Raw genomic sequence first — 20136 nt, forward strand, 5'->3', positions numbered from 1 at the left:
TATGGGACAAGAACACATCACCCATGTATTATACATAATTTATTGAGTTGCTATGTCATAATTCAAATGCAAACATGCGGCTCCATCGTATATCTCAAATATCTTTGTAATATTAAAACAAATTTAAAAGAAATTCGTTGGTTGCCTTGTTATAACGTTTGCCCTGCCAAACTTATCACAATTTCGGTGAATTCGAAGACCAAAATATGTCAATTTTGAAATGTTCACGTGGATCTTTTTTATAAAACAAAACGAATTGGAATTTGGTAACCGATTATTAGAAAATTGGAAATCCTTTTTGGTTTGATCACGAAATTTGTATTTCTATTTTTGGTTTTAAGAGTGCATGGCAAATAGTGACGATTCAGCATTTGTTTCTTATGTTTTAGGCAGGGCATTTGTCTCACGTGCTACGAGTGTCATTGTAACAATTGCCTCACACGCAGAGAAGCTATCGTTGTCAAAACCCAACAGTTTTACCCCAAATACAGCCGCGTGGTTACGTACGCGTATGTATGTGTGACCCCTCTCTCACTCCTAATGCTCCGCTGACATGGCGGTCACCTAACCCCACATGCCTCATTTCATGCCAGGTCTACGTGTTGTGGGCCACCATTTGTCCCCCTCTTCACCCTACATTACTATCGGCCGTCCATCGGCGTCCTCCCAACCTTCCTCTTTGTCTTTGACTATCTGCTGGGTCCAATCTTGCTGACATGTCTCTGACGTGTCACTTCCTCAGAAGCCTCTCGCCACTATATAAAGCCACACGGGGCAAACCAAATTTCACACACCACAACACTCGTTTGATTTCTCTCTTCTGCCAATAACAAACTCTTTGCAACTCTCTGAATAGTAATCTTTCTTTTGTCTCTCAAAATTTCTCTCAAACAATGGCTGTTGATTCCGCTCTTTCATCTCCACTTGGCCCTCCAGTATGTGAAAAAGACGCAAAAGCCTTACAATTCATAGAGGAAACCACGAGAAATGCCGATATGGTTCAGGAGAAAGTTCTGGCCGAAATCTTGAGCCGAAACGCAGAGGTTGAGTACCTCAAACGTTTCAAACTGGACGGAGCCACTGATCGAGAGACTTTTAAGTCAAAACTTCCTGTGATTACTTATGAAGATCTTATGCCTGAAATTCAACGTATCGCTAATGGTGATCGTTCTGCTATTCTGTCAGCACATCCCATCTCTGAATTCCTCACCAGGTCTGTATCTTTATCAATTTTCATCGTAATTCTGTATCAAATGCAGCAAAAATAGAAAATTCAAGCTAAATGCTGTGCTATTTTTTTTTTTTAAATTGCAGCTCTGGAACTTCTGCCGGTGAAAGAAAGCTCATGCCGACCATTCAAGAAGAGCTGGATCGTCGCCAATTGCTTTACAGTCTTCTCATGCCAGTAATGAATCTGTAAGTATCAATTAATCTAAATAAAAGCCATGTAAAATTTATTACTGATGCTTCAAATTTGGTCATCAGCATGTGTTTAATTATCTAACGAAACGCGTTTTTGATGCAACAGTTATGTGCCTGGGTTGGACAAGGGCAAAGGCCTCTATTTTTTGTTTGTGAAATCCGAAACAAAGACCCCTGGTGGGCTCTTGGCTCGCCCGGTGCTCACCAGCTACTACAAGAGTGACCACTTCAAGACCAGACCATATGACCCACACATGGTCTACACCAGCCCCAACGAGACCATTCTCTGCGCCGACTCATTCCAGAGCATGTACTCACAAATGCTATGCGGCCTGTTGGAGCGCCAACAAGTACTCAGACTCGGCGCCGTCTTCGCCTCCGGCTTGCTCAGAGCCATCAGATTCCTCCAGCTCCATTGGCAAACACTTGCCAATGATATCGGAACTGGCACTCTGAACCAGAGGATCGCAGACCCTTCGATAAGAGATTGCATTGAGAAAATTCTCAAGCCTGACCAGGAGCTTGCAGAGTTTATCAGAAATGAATGTTCAAAAGATAATTGGGAGGGAATTATCACCAGAATTTGGCCAAACACCAAATATTTAGACGTAATTGTCACTGGCGCTATGGCTCAATACATTCCTACACTTGATTATTACAGCGGTGGGTTGCCTTTAGCATGCACGATGTATGCTTCATCGGAATGTTACTTCGGCCTAAACCTTAACCCCATGTGCAAGCCATCGGAAGTTTCTTATACCATCATGCCAAACATGGCTTATTTCGAGTTTTTGCCTCACGAGCCCGGCACAGCCGGGTTGACTCGTGACTCACCTCCGAAACTCGTTGACCTTGTCGATGTTGAAGTTGGCAAAGAATACGAGCTGGTTATCACCACTTACGCAGGCTTGTACAGATACCGAGTCGGTGATATTCTCCGAGTCACTGGTTTCCACAACTCAGCCCCGCAGTTCCATTTCGTTAGGAGAAAGAACGTCTTACTCAGCATTGACTCAGACAAAACCGACGAAGCTGAGTTGCAAGCCGCCGTCCAGAACGCCTCTCAACTCTTACGAGAATTCAACACCAGCGTGGTGGAATACACGAGCTACGCCGACACGAAAACAATCCCAGGCCACTATGTGATTTACTGGGAGTTACTGGTTAAAGACTCTGCAAATTCCCCCACAAAAGAGGCGTTGAACCAGTGTTGTCTAGCAATGGAGGAGTCACTGAACTCAGTGTACCGACAAGGGAGAGTTGCGGACAACTCGATTGGGCCACTGGAGATACGCGTAGTGAGAAACGGAACGTTTGAGGAGTTAATGGATTACGCCATATCAAGAGGCGCATCGATCAATCAGTACAAGGTGCCCAGGTGTGTTAATTTTACACCCATCGTTGAATTACTGGATTCAAGGGTAGTTTCGGCGCATTTTAGCCCAGCTTTGCCGCATTGGACCCCGGAGAGAAGACGGTGATGTGATAATTACTCTGTGCACCGACCGGAGCAAGTCAATGCATGGAATAGAAGTAGAGATTCTCTTTGTATTTTCTTATTTGTTTTGTTTTTTTTTTTGGGTCATATCGGAGTAGTTTCGTTTTCTTTATGTCGATTAGGATATTTAGGGTTAAGCATATTCTATTAGTGGAAAAGATGTGACCCTTTTAGATGTTTCTCCCAATGAATTGTTGGTTTCATGTAATGTAAGATAATGGATCATGGAAGCGAGGTTGCTTTTTAGGACATCCTTATCTTTTCATCTTTCACTTGATTTGATTTGTTTATGCCTGCCTAGCAATTCAACTCTTACAAAAGAAACAAATTATTATATAACACTTGACAATTACATATCATAATTGTTATATTTTTATAAATAATAATCATAAGGCCTAAAAACTTATTCCCATCCAAGGTTCGGTGTATTATCAAATTTCTATTTGTGAAATTTTAAAAAACTTAAATATTTATTATTTTATTAAATTTTTTAGTTAAAATTAAAAAAATTTCACTTAGTTGAAAAAATAAACAATTTTTTCCCACTTAAGGGTTTGGAAAGTTCGTTTTTCCTCCTACAATTTTTTCTTCTTTCTCATGAGATTGAAATCCAATCGGTCAACTTTGTCTTCCCACTCATGTATTGGTTGACTCTCTCTCTTTCTATCAGGAGTAATCGAAGTTGGAAGTTGGCGCTCTAAATTGAAGTTGCTTACTCTCTCTCTTTCTCTCTTTGTCAGGAGCAATTGAAGTCAGAAGTGAGCTCTCTAAATTGGGAGCAATTGAAATTGGGAACAATTGAAGTCAACATTTGAATTGGGAGCAATTGAACATCGTTCAATTTGGCCAATTTCGATGAAATGAAATTGAAGATAAAGAGAGAGAGAGTCAATCAACGCATGGGTGGGAACATGAAGTCAATTCCAGAGAAAGAGGACAAAAGCCCTACAGAAAAAAAGTGAGTTTTTCAAACTTTAAGGTAAAAGAATATAGTTAGTTTTTTTAATTAAAGAAAAAATGTGATAAAATTTTAAATTTTTAATATTTTTTTTGTTAAATAACAATTTTACCTTTAATTTTAATTAAGAATTTTAATAGAAAGATCGGTATTTGAATTTTTAAAATTTTATCGGTGAAAGTTTGGGAATACACCAAACCTTAGGTGAGAATAAATCTTTTGGCCTAATAATAATAATGAATAGGCCAAAAGACTTATTCCCACCCAAGGTTTAATGAAAACTCAATACCTCACTCACTAACTTTCAAAAACTCAAATACCCATCATTTTATTAAAACTTATTGTTAGAATTAAAGTTAAAAATGTCATTTAGCTAAACAATAAAAAAAAAAAACCCAAAAATTTATCACATCCCTCTCCCCCTTAATTTAAAAACTAATTATTTTCTCTTACCTAAAGTTTGAAAAATGACCATTTCCCCTTAGGGTTTTAAAACTGTCAACATCTTCAAAAGCCTTTGTCTCTAGTCTCTCTCCCTCCCTCTCCAGCAAACTTACTAGCCACTATAATCCCTCCTTCCATGCCTTCTTCATCGGAGACGGAAACGACAAAGAATTGAGAAACATCTTTCACCCAAACTCTCTTTTGCCTTGATCATCCTTCGACATCTTTTTTTTTCATGTTTCAGCCTTGTTTTCCTTCCACAAATAGGATGCCTTTGTCCCCTGTCATTGTCTTAATCTGTATTAGTCAAAACATTGTTATTTTGACTTATTCAAATTGAGTTTTTTCAAATTTACAGGCTTAAACAAATCAAACACCCCCGAACTTGAGCTCGACAATATAAAATACTTAGACCTGAACTCTTGCTCATCTAATCGAAATTGTTTCAGGCTTGTATGAGCCAAATTGGTAAACAAGCTAGAACCACCCTGGCTCACATCCACGGCTAACCAACACAGTTGTTGGGTCAACTTAGGGCACCTGGGACAATGTTAAGGACCCAATTTGTCCGCAATGCAATACTGTAAAATAAATACGAAAATAAAAACATGCCGTTATAATCCTCTGTTTAGAAGAATTAAATTTCTCAGGGACAATTCGGGTTGAAAGTTGAAACCCTTATCCAACAATCAAGGTATTCATAATTATGAGGTGACAACTGGTATAAAGTTGGATGAACAAGTCCCTCTGTTCATTGAATATGAAAACTTGGTGTAACATGGTATCATTAAATTTTGAAGTTGAAAGACACTAAAGTTATTGATGTTCTCTGAGCAATAGTGGAGAATTTGATGTAAAGGTTGAAGCCGGCTGCTCTGTATCTTTAACCCAAACTGTTGCTTGATATTTCACTTTCTGCGCTTTTGAATGATTACTTTTATCAAGTATTAAAGAGATACAGAGGATATGATACAGTTTCATAGCTTTGTAAAACCACAGAACTTTGTGGTCCTTGGGTTAGGTTGGCTGCAGAAAAAGGTATGTATAGTTTCTGGTATTAGCAGCTGTACTGTTGCTTCTATCTTTTTGTCCAGAAACAAGCTGTATTGGTGATACATTGAATCCATAGGAGACCAAATCAGAAACGTTTCCAAGACCAACTCATTGTTTGTTCTGAATTATTGGTACAAAGATGGATTTATTGATATGACTTGTTGGTCCGCTTGTCCTTCAACTGCTTTTTGCCTTAATTTAACCTATTTTATCTGCTCAACTTTCAGGTTTGCTAATCAGCAGCGGCCACCCAAATTTGAAGTCATCCTGTAATTGAATGGCCTCGGATGTTATGTCACTTTCTTCATCTTAATGTTTGCCATTCACGAACAATGGTATAAGTTGGTAAATATTTAATACTTTCTTTATCAAATTTGTTTTAGATATTGCATTAATTTTCCAAGAAACTTCCTACTAAAATTTTTATCCTTGCAAGAAATTCTCGTGGAAAAAATGGATTGAGTTTTCAGCTGTGGGTTTTCGTGCCTCTAACTCTACTAAGACGTGAGAACTAGTCAAATTGAATATAATATCCATAACTTTAAAAAGATAGTTCAAGTGATAAAAGAAAAAAATTTAAATATAAAAAAATATGAGTTTAAATCTGTTTCAATAATATTATAAAATTAAACTCTTAGATTTTTGTTGATGCAGTGATTTGTTTGGTTTTGAAAAGAGACTAACTCGGGTGGGGTTTCTCCTTATCAAAAATATGTATATCACTGTTTCATCTGTAACAATGCACTGTTGCCTCCTTCAAAGATCACTCCTGGGCCCAAGCTTTAGACTTGATTGAGCTTCAAGAGTTAGAGGGGCCACGCATTATTTATTAATTTGGGCCAACATGTTATCGAAAGGGCTTCTAGGCTCTTTGATCAAGTAGACCTTTTCCCCCCAACCCATCATATTTTTATCGATAGAGACTTTTTCCCCCCATTTAATTACATCAAAAATATATATATAAAAAATAAAAATTAAGCCATTTCATCTCCCACCCAAGGTTTAATGAACTACTATTTTTACCCTTCAAGTTTTAAAAACCTAATTGCCAACTGTCTTCTATTTTTGTTAGTGAATATTATTTGATTTTCTTAGAAATAATTATTTAACACTTAATATATTTTTACTAATTTAAAAACTTATTATTTAAACCCTTAAAAATATCAAAACTCTAACAACTTTTAAAATAATATTTTTTGTTCAATTCTTTGAAAGTATAATTATTATTTTTAAAACTATCGAAAGACATATTAACATTTTATAATTTTTAAAACTTTTTGAATTTCCAAAACTCTTGAAAATTTTGCTAACACCTCTTACTTTTCCAAAACTTATAGTTTACTCTCAAACATATGTCATTTTGAATAGAAAAATATATGTAAAATGATTTTATTATCCTTTTGCTTTATAATATTTACTAATAAAAATAATGATAGAGGAGAATTTGTCTTTTAAAACTTAAAAGGTAGAAATTGTCACTTCATCGAACCTTGGGTGGAATATGGAGTTTGACCTAATAATTAAAACTACACCGACAATATTAATAGCAGAAGTTACAAACACACCCTTGAATTCATGATATAACTAAAATAGTAAAAATTATTTCTGAATACGTTTTATAAAATAAAAAAATACTAAATATAAATAAAATATATATTTGTTTTTCTTAAACGTATAAATCATCCTGGCTTGTGATGGGTTTAGAAAGATTATCTATTCCAAATCTTGCCTTCCATTCCACCTTATTTCAATCCAACTTTAAATGCCTTTGAAGGGCAATCACCCTTCATATGACTTTACAAGCTTAAAAATTATAATATAAGTAATAGGGCCACCCAAGATTTGTTGAATGTACAAACTAATATTTATTAAGTATTGAAACTCAAATTCTCAACCATTGACTATTAAAATTAATAAAATCAATTAGTTTAACTAGTAAATTTATCATTTGACCAATAATATATTAAAAATAATAAAATTTTATTTATTTCCCTTTTTGATTTAAAAAACTAATAATTCTCCTATTAAACTTTAAAAAATTACATTTTTCCTTTATTAGGTTTCTATTTCTCTGACCTCTCTCCCTCTGATGATTGCAATGATGTTTTTTTGAACCTCCATTTTTTGTGTCGAAAAACCATCAAGGAGGGAGAAGAGGTGTCAATTGTAGGGTTAACAACAGATCAAAGTGAATCATCAAAAAAATTATTATTGAAAAGAGGGAATGAATTTTTGAGGGTGTAAGTGTAATGTTTTAAACTTTGAAATGAGTGATTGTTAACCCTAAAATATAAAAACTCTAGGAAACCTGGATGATAGGAGTGAAAAAACAACTTTTTAAAATTAAGTTAGAGAAAAGTGATTAGTTTTTAAAACTAAAGAGGAAAATAGAGATAAATTATTATTATTTAAATAAATTTTTAAAATAACGATTTTACTCTTGATAATCATAATAAAATTTAATAAATAAATAGATATTTAAATTTTTAAAAGATAATAGAAAAAAATTTGAGAAAAGAAAAAGACCTTGCGTTGGAATAAGTCCTTTAACCGAGTCTAAATCTTTGTATTAAACCCAAAGGATATTTATGTTTTGAAACAAACTTTACTCCTAAGAGAGAATACTCCTAATATCAATCATCTTTCAATAGTCGTTATACCTAATAATATATAATTTTAGCTCTATTTTATTTATATAAAAAATATATTTTATCATTTTTTGTTCAAATCATATCACTAAGTGTGATTTATTCAATAAGCATGACCATACCTTTAATTTACTTAATAGATATGACCATGTCTATCAATGAGAATTCAACCATTTATCAATTAAAATTTAAAATTTACGCTAGATAATATAATATATATTTTTCTAAAACACTTTTTTTTGAAAATGTAAACCAATTTCAACTCTAAGAACACAACATTCATATAACACAAAAGATTAGAAACTCCAATCCGAAATAGAAAACATGAACACATTACGAAAAACATTATAACAATCACGAAGAGCTCAAAACCAAAAATAAAAAAAAAAATTAACCACTTTTTACTAACATTTTAACTTATTTTGAACTAATGATTTTGAGTTTATTGACTATGTATGAAGTATTGACTAATTTTGTATATAGGGATAAATTTGTCCAATCCCATTCTATTGGTTATTTTATATTGAGAGTATTGACTAATATTATATATATACCCCATTTACAATTATTATTTTATTTAATTACTTTTTCTCAATATATATATTTTTAAAAATTGATTCGCCGGACAGTTCTATGAATTTATGCGGTCTTAGAAACTATTTTATATAATTAGAATAGCATCATATTTCACAAAGTTCTTTTCAAAAAATCATATTCCAGTTGAAATAAATTTTTTTAATAAATAAAATTATTTGTGATGTGGTTAACAACGCAAGAAAAAACGATAAATATAGAATAAAGGAAAGTGAATTAATGTGGAAAAAGAGAAGCCACGTCAGCCGACTAGTCACTTCGTGGTTAAAGTAACAGTTAGCGGGCAAGCAAAACAAAGGGAAGCGAAACAGAGACGTGAGTGAGTCAAACTCAGAAACAAAGAAAGGGAGTTGGTGGTTGTTATTTCGTATGGCAACCCTACTCTCTTTCTTCTCATCTATTCCTCCAGCGCCTCCTCCTCCATCTCTCTATCAACGTCGTCGTTTTCTTCCTATCACTTCATTCCTTTTATCTTCTCCCCCTCTTTGTCTCCCTTCCGTCTCGCATAACTATGGAAAACGCCGCACTAATAAGATCGTTTCTTCATTATCATCGTCTTTTGATGATTTCGGCTCCGAGTCGAATTTTAGCTCCGCTGGTTCCTCTAAGGTTTTTTTTTTTAATGTTATCATTTTTAGCTTCGCTGTTTTATTTTATTTTGATTTGTGATTTTTTTTCATTATTTCGGAGCTAATTGGTGTGGAATCCTTCAGTACAGCTTCGATAGAATAATAATTGAATAGTTTCAGCTCTTTTTTATTTGCTTTAAATGAGCAAGTATTGAAATTTTTGTTGCTTGCTGCCTTTTAGATTTCCAGTCCAAATTCAGTTTCCTATAGTTTGTAACTGCTAGTTGAGTTGCTGAGGAGATGTATGTATAAGTGTTAAGTTTGTTTATCGAGCTTCATAGGATTTCAATTGATTCAATTCACCTATTCTAAAATTGTTTGAATTGCTAATTTCATCATTCAGATATTGGATTTAGATAGTTTCTGGTGAAAGCTACAGGGAGAGGATAATATTTCTATATGTATGCGGCTTAACTTATTGAACAATAAGATTTAAAATTTAGGTTCAGTTTTCTTTTAGGTTCTTCAGTTCCCTTTGCTAGTGGAAAAGAACTAAAGTTTCAAACGAATTGGCTTGTAATAAGGTATCAGTAATTAATTTTTTTAGCTTTAATTAGTGTCTTGAGATGAACTGAGCTGAATTGTTAACATTGACATACATTATGATTACAAACTAGTTAGCAACTTTTGAAGCTATGGAACCAGTCGGGAGTCGACATTTTGAAATTTTTGGTGCAAAATTGCAAATATAGTGAGTGTTGAGGCTGATGTCTCCACATTTGGTAACACACAAGGATTGTGCTCAAATAATAGCATGTTTGGAGAGTATTATTATTAATTCCAAAAATTATGAGTTTTTCCATGAGGGTTGTATCTGGGAAACAGGTGAAAGAATCCACTGTTAGTTGGAAGATGCTAGCTCTTAAATTATTGCAACAAACCCACCAAAACGGCATCCTCAGAAAACCTTGAGGGAGTATATCAATACTGTGCTTAAAACTCATTTGTTATGGTTATGTAAGAGGAGAATTTATAATCATCTTTGTGTAGTTAAATGATTTAGGGGGCCCACTCTTCCAATTAAGGGCTGAGTGATATTACACATTTATGTTGTGTTCATTATATGTGTTTGTATGATGCTCTAATTATTCTAGGAATACTTTTAAGTTTTCTTTGGACTGTTTTATTTTGATTATTGTCAGATGTCTGTACTTTAGCATGCTGATTATACGGTATTGATTTTAACTTGATATTGCATTTTTCTTCTTTTAGAAATCGGTCCTCTTAGATATGATACAAGAGATTGAACCATTGGATGTGACACTTGTCCAAAAAGATGTTTCTTCCACCACCTTGGATGCAATGAAAAGGACCATCTCAAGCATGCTAGGCTTACTTCCATCAGACAGGTTTCAAGTTTCTATTGATGCTTTGTGGGAACCTCTCTCTAAGTTATTGATTTCTTCAATGATGACAGGGTATATTCAACTTCTACCTTATTTGCTATTTTTTTTAATGTATTTTACATTCTTTTTTTGGCTAGGAAAATTGATTAGTTTTGCTAGTTGGGATTTTGGTAGTTGTGGGGTACTGGGAATCCATGCTTATTCTTGGACCTAATCATGTTCCCTCATTTTAGATGTATTTATACTGTCAGTAGATTTTGGGCTAATTGATAGTCATATCATAGTTTTTTTGCATACTTCATGTGCCATAAGATATTTTCAAGGTTATTTCCTTCTTTTTTTATTGTAGTCATGTTTATTAGGCTTAAGAATTTTTTTCCTTTTTCCTTTTTAATCTTGAACTGTAGGTATACATTGAGAAATGCTGAATATAGGCTTTGCCTTGAAAGAAACCTTGATATAAATGAAGTAAATCATGAAAGTCAGACACCTGAAAGTTCCAAATTTGATTTGCAAGAGATGTTGCTTGATAGTGATAAAATAGACGAACAATCTGGGAAAAAAGACTTCTCATCTGAACTTGAGAAAACTATTGATGACCCATCTGAGGACATTGATATTGAAGGCCTCAGTGAAATTTCCCCTGAAGTTCAACGATATATTCATCATCTTCAGTCTTGTTTATCTGCAGCAAAAAAGGTATTGCATTCTGGGGAACCTCCTTTGGCTGAAAAAATATGTTTTTTTCTTTTCTTTTTAATCTGTTGAATCTCATAATTGACAAGTAGAATTGCTTAAGATGTTCCTTTGTAGACCTTAATGGGATAGTTTTCAAGCTAAACTTTGGTTGTTGGTATTCGTTTAGCTTCACATGATTTATAGCATCCTATGTACCTATAATTGTTGGCCCTTGTAGAATGAACTACAGGATGATAAAATATCTAGAAATCTGCAACATGTCTCATAATACATATGAAAATAATAAAAATCATAATTGCATTGGCCTTTTAACATATTGTCTATTTGGAAGGATGTTGGGTGGAGCTCAATGGGTGGCCGTTGTTGGGCTCACTCTAATTTGATGCGGTTTTACTAGTTGTCTGTGTTGAATGAGTCTTTCGGTGCATTTGTATTAGTGTTCAGATGAGGCTTGTGTGTGGTCAGTATTTGTGATACTTGCCATTTCTGATTTGAAGTTCACTCTTTCTCATGCCTGTGCACACAGATGCTGTGGCCACTGGATACAGACCCCTCTTTCTTGTCTGTCATTATTTTCAACACTTACTTTTTGCAATTGAAGATAGTGGAGCTGTGTGTAATGACTGGCTAACTTATTAGTCATCTTTATTATTAGATGATTTGGAGTATCCAGTGTGATTTTTATAAATATGCATCAAACCCGGCATGTTGCATGTTCCTTCTTCCTTAAGTCAGATCTTGGACATTTCACTACTCTCTGTATCTTTTTCTTCTTTTATTTATCTAAATCGGCTGTTTATTTTGCTTTGGATGTGGCCTCATATATCCTTTTGTTTGCTTTATTGAAGGAACTCTATGAAGTTAAGAGGAAAAGTGCTGCTCTTCAAATGCAACGGTTTGTTGGAGAAGAAAAGAATGATTTGCTGGACTACTTAAGATCGTTACAACCTGAGAAGGTTTTACCTTAATATGCTCTAATTCAGAGCTGATTAAACAATTTTTTTTTGAATGATTTCCAGTTGTGGAATTTTCATGTAGAGGCATTTTTCTTTAGGGATAGTGAATAGAAGTATTGTGTCATCATTTGATGCAGCTTTTGCATACCTTAGTATCAACTTTTTGATTATTGGGGTTTAATGCCAGGACATTTGTTTACTAGTTGCATCCTGTTGCATTTCTTCTGCAGTGTTCTAATTTCCGGTGCTGATTTACAATATGATCTTTGTTATTGCTTACATTGACAGTTTTATATTAAAAATAAGTGAAATTTTGGGTGGGCTTCCTGTATTGCAAGAATATCCATGGGAGATACTTTTTATGTACCTTCTTATGCATGTAGAGCCATTTCTTATCATTTTGTTTTAACTTTGACAAGCATGTTGACTGCTTATTTCTACAAATATTTTGTATCCAACCCCATTGTTATTCTATTGTCATTGTCGTTACGTAAGCTAGTTATGGCATACTTTCTCCTTCAAATATATATGGTTCTCAGTAGATGGTAATCATACTCTCAAGTATTCATCAGTCAATGTTCCTACCTGGCCACTTCTATTTCCTCCTTCCGTTCCTATCAATTATTTACTCTCATTAGAATCCTTTTTTTGATGCCGCTAAATTTTATTATAATTCATGCGCATGGTTGCATGGCAAGAAGTGTGGCATTTGGTTTAACTGTTGACCCTGCTCAGTGCAAAACATCAGGTTATAGCAACATGATTCTACATTACATTTTCTACATGCTCTACCAGTACTTCCATGCAATATAGTTTTATTTTTCCTATTGTGGATTGTGGATGCTAATGTTGGATATGGAATCTTTGCAGCAGTAATTTGTTAAGATTTCTCTATATCTTCATGTATGTGTTTCTTGGGCAATGAAATTCAGGTTGTTACTACCACTTGAATGCAATTTTTTTTCTGAACAGGTAGCTGAACTATCAGAGCCTACATCCCCTGAATTGAGAGAAACAATCCACTCTGTGGTCCATGGTCTCCTTGCAACCCTTTCCCCAAAAATGCATTCTAAAGCTCCCCCTTCATTGGAGAACACCACAACTGGAGCAGTGAATATTGGGAGTGAAGATTGTGCTGAACTTGTGGAAAATACTTCACTTCAGTTCCAGCCACACATTTCACTATCTAGGGACTATCTGGCTCGTCTTCTTTTCTGGTTAGTCCAGTTCCTTTCTCTCCTTTTTAAGCCAACATTTTTTTTTTTAAATAAAAAAAGTTTAATTCAGGCAAGTTTGTTTCACATTGGAAAATTTGGCCTGAGCAGATGCTGAGACTGATTCATAGAATGATAATTTTAGATTTCTTGGATTGTGGAAGTCAAATAAATGACATAATCTTAGCAAGTTGAACTTTCTACTTTGAATGATATATCCCAGAAGCTTTTTCTTTGTTATTTTTTGAGTAGAAAGCACAAATTGTACCTTTTTACAACTGTATCAGGTTCCTGTTTTACAACTTAACTAGAGAAACTTTTAAGAAGTTTAACCAGTAAGATTTTGTGTTTTCGACATCATCTTCTTCCTCATTTTCTCCTATTAGGTGCATGCTGTTAGGACACTATCTCCGAGGTCTAGAGTACAGGATGGAGCTGACGCAACTTCTTTCATTGACAAGTGATGCTGCCAATAATTGTATGTGATGATGGATAAGTTGCTTGAGATTTACTTTCTATTACACACGCTTACATCTGTACATAGGGGAGTTGATTGTTGTGTACAAAGTTTGTCTTCCAACAAGAAGCTGAAAGTGATATACAAGTTTTGGCCACTTAAGCTTTTGCGGATGGAGAGTTTATTAATGTATACAAGGGTATGTCTTTATTTGAATTATGGATATATTACCATAACATTGATTCTTTTTCCTTGCTTTTGCCAAAATAAAATTTTCAATTTTCATTTTAGTAGGGCTTTTAGTTTTTAATGTTATTTTTTTCCTGATAATAGAATGAAGATTAATAGGTCATAAACTGTGAAAATTATCTGGAAAGGAGAATTGGTAGCTGAGAGAGTTGATTCTTAAAGTAGGTCTTTTTTGTAATGAGCTTCTTAAAACAAGAGTATGGTTACATCTAATTACAAAAATTTTAGCTTTAGAGTCACTTATCCAATTAACTAGAAATAAATTAAAGTGAAATGGCACATTTATAAGTGGTTTTTTTTTTTTGTAACCAGAAATTGTGTCTAGATTAGTTGAACGAGTAAATCTTGAGATACAATGACTGTATTTATAAGTGTTATATTAGCTTATAGTAGAAAAATTGTAGGCATAACATTAATTTCGGATTATATGTAGAACACTAAACAATTTTTGATTACATTCTAACCAATAGGAGAGCCAAATTGAATATATCTCATTAAAGGCTTATGTACGATGGTTGAAATATTGTATTTGGAGAATGAGCGGGAAATGTACTCATCTTAATTAATTAATTAATTAATTCTTTATATGATAATCGATAATGTTATTATTATCCTAATAAGTTATAGATATGTGAGATTTTAGTATTTAGATTGATAATCCATATATTCATATTATGATTTACCAAAAGAGAAAATAATTCAATATCACATTAATACATCTTGAGTTCTTGTCCCTCTATGTTAATTTGTGCAAGAGCCCCAGTGGCCTACATGTGATTCAACGATGCATCCACAACTTTTCCAACGAATATACTAAGGTATGCATCAATTCAAATTCATTCACGTCACATTTAAAAAATTTATTTTTTATCAAAATTTGTTAATTGTTTTATTTCTAGTATTATTTTACTAAAAATGTTAATATACAAACATGGATAAAGGTCAAATAAGAATATCCTCCGATCAGATAGGCAATGATTTTTGTGACGGAGCTCCGACAATTCGTTTGTTTATTCATCTGAATGAACAGGATTATTCATGGCCCTCAACTCTTTTTCTAAACATACAATACGAAACAGAGTGCTAGACATTCACAACTTCACCATAACAATACCCAATTTTACCATGAAGAAAGAGCCACAAATAGAAATTCACTTTCATCATTCTCTTTCATGTAGAAATCCAAATGGTCAATTTGTTTGAGAAACACACCATAAAAGAAAACCAAAGCTAAGCTTAGCCTTGACAATCAAAATATTCAAACTCATTCCCTCTATTTAACACCTATCAAAATGAAAAGCCAAATCCAAAGATCCTCCTAATTCGTAGTCATACAAAAAAAAAGAGGAAGAAATCTTAACACACATATATCTTTCTTTGATCCAGAACCAGATGACGCAAAATAAAAGCATCATTCCTTTTGACAACCACTAGAGATAAGCTTTCCACTGAAACCAAACCTACCATGAATTTCAAACCCATCCTCATACATGTTCAACCATTACTTGACTCCAGACTGATCCCTCTTTATAATGTAATAGTTAGGAGGCAGTGGAATAAGGGGAGGATGATAAGAGAAGACGATTGATCAGATATATCAAGTATAGTTTTCTTTTCATTTTGCTTACAGGATCAGTTACAGCCAGACCATGAATTACCACTTCTTAACAACTTACAATTTAAGTGTCACACCATTAGTATTTCAATCCTCTCAACAATTAAAACACAAGAACAAGAATAGCAGTATTTTGAATAACCATTTGGATACCTCCAAAGAATCTGTCTGTCTTCCACATAGAGAACAGGCACAAAACACACCCAAAGAAGTCACAAGCAGCTTTCTAAAACTCACACGTTTAATGCCATGATGCCACCAGAGCTAATATAAATAACACCACTTTTATAACAACAAAAAAAATGCTTTTGAACCATCACCTAATGCTCAATTCAGCTAAACTGAATCCATAAACTTTTTTCTTAAGCATAAGATCAAATTATTGACAATGCAAACTCATTCCGAATCTGATGAATCCGGGTTAGTGCTCTGCCTTACACTCCTCTTGGTTTGTGCCCCAGACTTGAATAGGTGAGTAGACGATTCGCCCTCAAAAAAGATGACTTGAGCCTTAGCCAATCTATCCTCCAGTTCCTCAGTACTGAACTCATCAGTCCCACCAAGTTCATCAAATCCCACCTAATTCAGCACCACCACAGTAAAAACCATTGGAAAACAACAGCAGCATTACACAAATTGATTATTGATCCAGTAACTTACCACATAATCATCCACTTTAGCATTTTTAATGAGTGCAAGAGTTGGAAGAACAACAATCTTAAGCCTCTCAGCCAAGAAAGGACTTTTCTCAGCATGAATTTTCACAAAACGAGTCTCTATATGTTTCTTAGCCAATATACTCAAATGCTTGTCCATCACCTGCAAGTCAAAATTTCAAAACCTAAATGTAAATGTCATATCACACCTCTGATTCTACCCTTAATTAAATCGCAATCGATTGCAAAGCTAACCTTACAAGGCCAATTGTCGCGATAGAAGTGACAAACAACACGGTCACTGGCCTTGACGATTGAAAAGAAGTCTTTTTCGACGGGAATCTCTGAGTACTCGCCGTGTCCCAAGGAGATCAAACGGTTGCGCTTCTCCGCCATTTTCTTCATCTGTTGCAGCCGCCGCTCTCTCAGAGCTTCGATATCGTCCAAATCGAGGCGATCAAGAGCTGTGATTTCTTCATCTAGCTTGTCCTCTACGGCTTTGGCCACCGTGAGCACTTGCTTTTCCAGAATCTGAAAAAAAAAAAAAATTTAAATAATTGTATGCATGCGTATGAATATTAACCATGGAATGTTAGATGTAAAATTAAAAAAAAATAAAAATTATACTTCTTGAACTTTAGAATTATCCATCGTCGTTGAATGCGGGGAAGATGAATCTCCTCTCTCAACAGTTCAAAACGAATCGACGAGACAGACAGGGAGGGATATGTGTGGATGCGAAAACTGAAAATTTGAGTAACACGTTGTCGCTTCGGTTCGTGAAAATTTGGGCGGCATTTAACTTGGGCTGGGCCAATACCGAAGTAATATAAAATGAAAGGCTCCTGGTGTCCAATTTAGAGTATCGCTGTCTGCACTCCGGACAAAAAATGAAGGGCTACTAATTGCACCGCGCTCATTTAGAAGGATTGTAGCCTATGTAGAAAAGTTGACATGTGCTTTTAAAGTTGTTAAAAATACATAAATATATTTATGTTTACAATAAAATTATCTACACAAATAATAATATTATATCATATAATTAGATATTATTTTATCTTTAAATTTTAATTATCCAATCATATGATGATGCGTTAGTTGTGTATATAATACTATTCTTATATTTATACACGTAATTATTTAATCAGAGAGTGTTAATGATTTGAATAGTATTATATGCATAATTTTATATATAAATAATAACATGTCATCATGTGATTGAACAGTTAAAAATTAAAAATAAAATAATATTTAATAACATGATAACATATCATTTTTTATGTACAAAATTATAAACAAAAGTTATACATATGATATTATTGTAATAATTTTTATAATTATATTAGAACTTGAAATTTAAGACATTAAATTATATTATTAGCGTTGATAATATAAAACACCTTAAATTAAGTTTTGAAATATAATTCACACACTTGCCATTCAATTTGATTAGAATTTTATTTTTAAAGAATTTATGATAGATTTAATTAAAAGACGGACGTTTTATTACAATTGTTGCTCCCCCTTAACTTTATTAATTTTTCCACCATTAGTTAATAAACACAGAAGAATTTAACATAAAAGGGTAAGATTATCATTTTAAATTCTAAATTTAAAAAAATAAAACATCTTATTTCCAACTTTATTGTATGATTACATTTGTTCTCATAAAAATAGTGACAAACAAGATAACATTAAAAGAATAAAAATTAGATTGAGTGAAACGAATCTGTATCGTACAATCAAGGGCATCAGATCCAAAAGATGTGGAGCCAATTGAGTCAACGCCTTAACTTAGAGAAGCCTCTCTTGTCCGACTGCTCAGAACTGAGTGGCGGAGGCATGGAAACACATTGATAGTAGTAAACGCCGCAAAGAGTTGCACATAAACAACACAAGTCAATACAATACGAAACCGATCTCTACGCTCTCCTCAGGTGAGCCTTGTTAGCGGAGTGGTTTGGCGGTGCTGGGCGGTGGCAACTTATTCGTTATTCATCCCATCCCAATAAAGAATTCTTAAATTGGCGAGCCCAAGCACATGCCTCACTAGCCATTTGCCCCAAGTCCCGAAAGATTCCTCATGCATTTGCGTTTCCCTTAACCCCATTACTTCTCTATATATTAATATCACTTGCATAATAAAACCAAATTGTAAAAGCATTACCTAATTTCACTTAAATATGTAAATATTTTTCGAGAAAGATTTTCTTATTATCTCTTATGACAAATATAAATAATTATAGTCTTTTTCTCAATCAGGATATCTTTGTTATTGTAAATATTTTTTTTATTTTAATTAAAAATAATTAAGTTTATACATTCATATTTCAATCAAGAATTCCCTAATTATTTTATTTGAATATAAGTTTTTTCTAAGCCATATAAATATAAATGATTACCAAAAGAGAAGAATACAATGAAAAAGTGATTCAAAAGTACATTATCTCTTGTATACAACTATACATCATTTTTTAAGATATGCTTTATAACGCTGGCCAATAACTATAATGCGTATGCAGACATTTTAATTATAGGATCAAATAATATTAAAAATCTTTTCTTTTTTGTTTATCTATATTACTTAATGGCCAATACCAAAGTCTTATTAAATTCTAATATTTGAGAACATAGTTTAATTAGACAAAACTTAAAATTGATTATTTTAATTAATAACGAGAAATCTTATCAAATATAATAAATAATTTATGCTGCTTGATGCTCTAAAGAATCAAAATTGAAAATGGAGTGTCAATTTACTCACAATATTCATAAAAATATATCACTTATATAACACAAAAATCAGCGCATTTAATTTTATTGTTGCAAAGTCGGCTCCCTTTCTTCCCATATTTATGAAAGCACCAGCATTATTTTAATTTAGACACTACTCTAGACAACACCGCCCATCGGCTTCAAAGCCATATTAATAACTTATTTATTTATTTTAAATGGTCTAGGGGTACATGGAGAGTAACAGACAAAGCTGTAACATCAAGTAAAAATGACCCATATTCCATAATAACTAAAAGTACACTCAAGTAATTTTATAAACCATATTTAGCCTCCTTCAGAATGATGAAGCAGATCAAGGGCACTTGGGCTTGTTCTTGGAGTTACGTTTGTCCCTGTAGCAAGGGCACTCATGCTTGTTTCCGTAAGTACCAGAAGGAACACACTTGCACTCTTTACAGCAAATTCCGCAGTACTTCAAGCACCTGTCCTTCACCCCTGCTTTCTGGCACCTCGTCGAACATTTGTTATCACAGAATGCTGCACACAAACAAAAATGCCCACCATAAGTAACAACAATCTAACCTAATGCTGAGATCTGTACATGTATCATGAACACTTACATGAACCAGCCAAGGCGGGCTCCAAGAAAGAAGAGCTGAGGAGAAGAGAACAGAGTAGGAGAGTTGCAAAGAAAAGCTTCATTTTTTGTCACAAGACAAAAACTTTAAGAATCAGAGAAAAGAGAGTAGTGGGCAGTGAAGAAGAGGATCGGTGGGCAAATTTATAGTAGGGAGTTGAGGTAATAAAAAATGGAGAGTGGGTAATAATAAATAAAGTAGTAAATGTTAAGGCAGCATGGACACAGCTGGAGCTTCTCTCGAATTTTGAGGTTTTGGTCATCTAAGGTCTCCATCTTGCATTTTTAATCTAATAAATAAATAATTAAATAATTTATAGGATTA

At 33.8% G+C, this 20136-nt stretch overlaps 4 protein-coding genes across 4 annotated transcripts; 2 read left to right on the top strand and 2 right to left on the bottom strand.

The window, feature by feature from the left end:
• Positions 1 to 782: 782 nt before the first annotated feature.
• LOC123214461 (probable indole-3-acetic acid-amido synthetase GH3.1) lies at positions 783 to 3169 on the top strand. The gene is made up of 3 exons (XM_044634230.1): positions 783 to 1213; positions 1315 to 1416; positions 1529 to 3169. Exons 1-3 carry the CDS (start codon positions 894 to 896, stop codon positions 2901 to 2903), a joined length of 1797 nt encoding a protein of 598 aa, XP_044490165.1. The 5' UTR covers positions 783 to 893; the 3' UTR covers positions 2904 to 3169.
• A 5760-nt stretch (positions 3170 to 8929) lies between these two features.
• On the top strand, positions 8930 to 14208 carry LOC123214423. Its single transcript, XM_044634175.1, has 6 exons — positions 8930 to 9226; positions 10459 to 10664; positions 11000 to 11291; positions 12140 to 12247; positions 13220 to 13464; positions 13848 to 14208. Exons 1-6 carry the CDS (start codon positions 8987 to 8989, stop codon positions 13945 to 13947), a joined length of 1191 nt encoding a protein of 396 aa, XP_044490110.1. The 5' UTR covers positions 8930 to 8986; the 3' UTR covers positions 13948 to 14208.
• A 1703-nt stretch (positions 14209 to 15911) lies between these two features.
• On the bottom strand, positions 15912 to 17226 carry LOC123212984 (thioredoxin domain-containing protein 9 homolog). Its single transcript, XM_044632268.1, has 4 exons — positions 17066 to 17226; positions 16694 to 16969; positions 16443 to 16601; positions 15912 to 16361 (listed from the first exon to the last, which is right to left on the bottom strand). The coding sequence occupies exons 1-4, from the start codon at positions 17087 to 17089 to the stop codon at positions 16179 to 16181; spliced, it is 642 nt and encodes a 213-aa protein (XP_044488203.1). The 5' UTR covers positions 17090 to 17226; the 3' UTR covers positions 15912 to 16178.
• Positions 17227 to 19347: 2121 nt separating this feature from the next.
• Positions 19348 to 20055, bottom strand: LOC123214031 (snakin-1-like). The gene is made up of 2 exons (XM_044633718.1): positions 19795 to 20055; positions 19348 to 19711 (listed from the first exon to the last, which is right to left on the bottom strand). The coding sequence occupies exons 1-2, from the start codon at positions 19874 to 19876 to the stop codon at positions 19527 to 19529; spliced, it is 267 nt and encodes an 88-aa protein (XP_044489653.1). The 5' UTR covers positions 19877 to 20055; the 3' UTR covers positions 19348 to 19526.
• Between the last annotated feature and the right edge of the window lie 81 nt (positions 20056 to 20136).

The sequence above is a fragment of the Mangifera indica genome, chromosome 4 (assembly GCF_011075055.1).
Source record: "Mangifera indica cultivar Alphonso chromosome 4, CATAS_Mindica_2.1, whole genome shotgun sequence".
In the NCBI taxonomy this organism is placed as follows: domain Eukaryota; kingdom Viridiplantae; phylum Streptophyta; class Magnoliopsida; order Sapindales; family Anacardiaceae; genus Mangifera; species Mangifera indica.

What these genes read in the sequence shown, in the direction of transcription:
- LOC123214461 (XM_044634230.1), top strand. Translation starts at nt 894, where the DNA reads ATGGCTGTTGATTCCGCTCTTTCATCTCCACTTGGCCCTCCAGTATGT. An exon ending in ATCTCTGAATTCCTCACCAG is followed by an intron (nt 1,214 to 1,314) that starts GTCTGTATCTTT and finishes TTTAAATTGCAG; the next exon opens with CTCTGGAACTTCTGCCGGTG. An exon ending in CTCATGCCAGTAATGAATCT is followed by an intron (nt 1,417 to 1,528) that starts GTAAGTATCAAT and finishes TTGATGCAACAG; the next exon opens with TTATGTGCCTGGGTTGGACA.
- LOC123214423 (XM_044634175.1), top strand. Translation starts at nt 8,987, where the DNA reads ATGGCAACCCTACTCTCTTTCTTCTCATCTATTCCTCCAGCGCCTCCT. An exon ending in GATCGTTACAACCTGAGAAG is followed by an intron (nt 12,248 to 13,219) that starts GTTTTACCTTAA and finishes TTTTCTGAACAG; the next exon opens with GTAGCTGAACTATCAGAGCC. An exon ending in CTGGCTCGTCTTCTTTTCTG is followed by an intron (nt 13,465 to 13,847) that starts GTTAGTCCAGTT and finishes TTCTCCTATTAG; the next exon opens with GTGCATGCTGTTAGGACACT.
- LOC123212984 (XM_044632268.1), bottom strand. Translation starts at nt 17,089, where the DNA reads ATGGATAATTCTAAAGTTCAAGAA. An exon ending in ATAATTCTAAAGTTCAAGAA is followed by an intron (nt 16,970 to 17,065) that starts GTATAATTTTTA and finishes TTTTTTTTTCAG; the next exon opens with ATTCTGGAAAAGCAAGTGCT. An exon ending in CTAAAGTGGATGATTATGTG is followed by an intron (nt 16,362 to 16,442) that starts GTAAGTTACTGG and finishes GTGCTGAATTAG; the next exon opens with GTGGGATTTGATGAACTTGG.
- LOC123214031 (XM_044633718.1), bottom strand. Translation starts at nt 19,876, where the DNA reads ATGAAGCTTTTCTTTGCAACTCTCCTACTCTGTTCTCTTCTCCTCAGC. An exon ending in GCCCGCCTTGGCTGGTTCAT is followed by an intron (nt 19,712 to 19,794) that starts GTAAGTGTTCAT and finishes GTTTGTGTGCAG; the next exon opens with CATTCTGTGATAACAAATGT.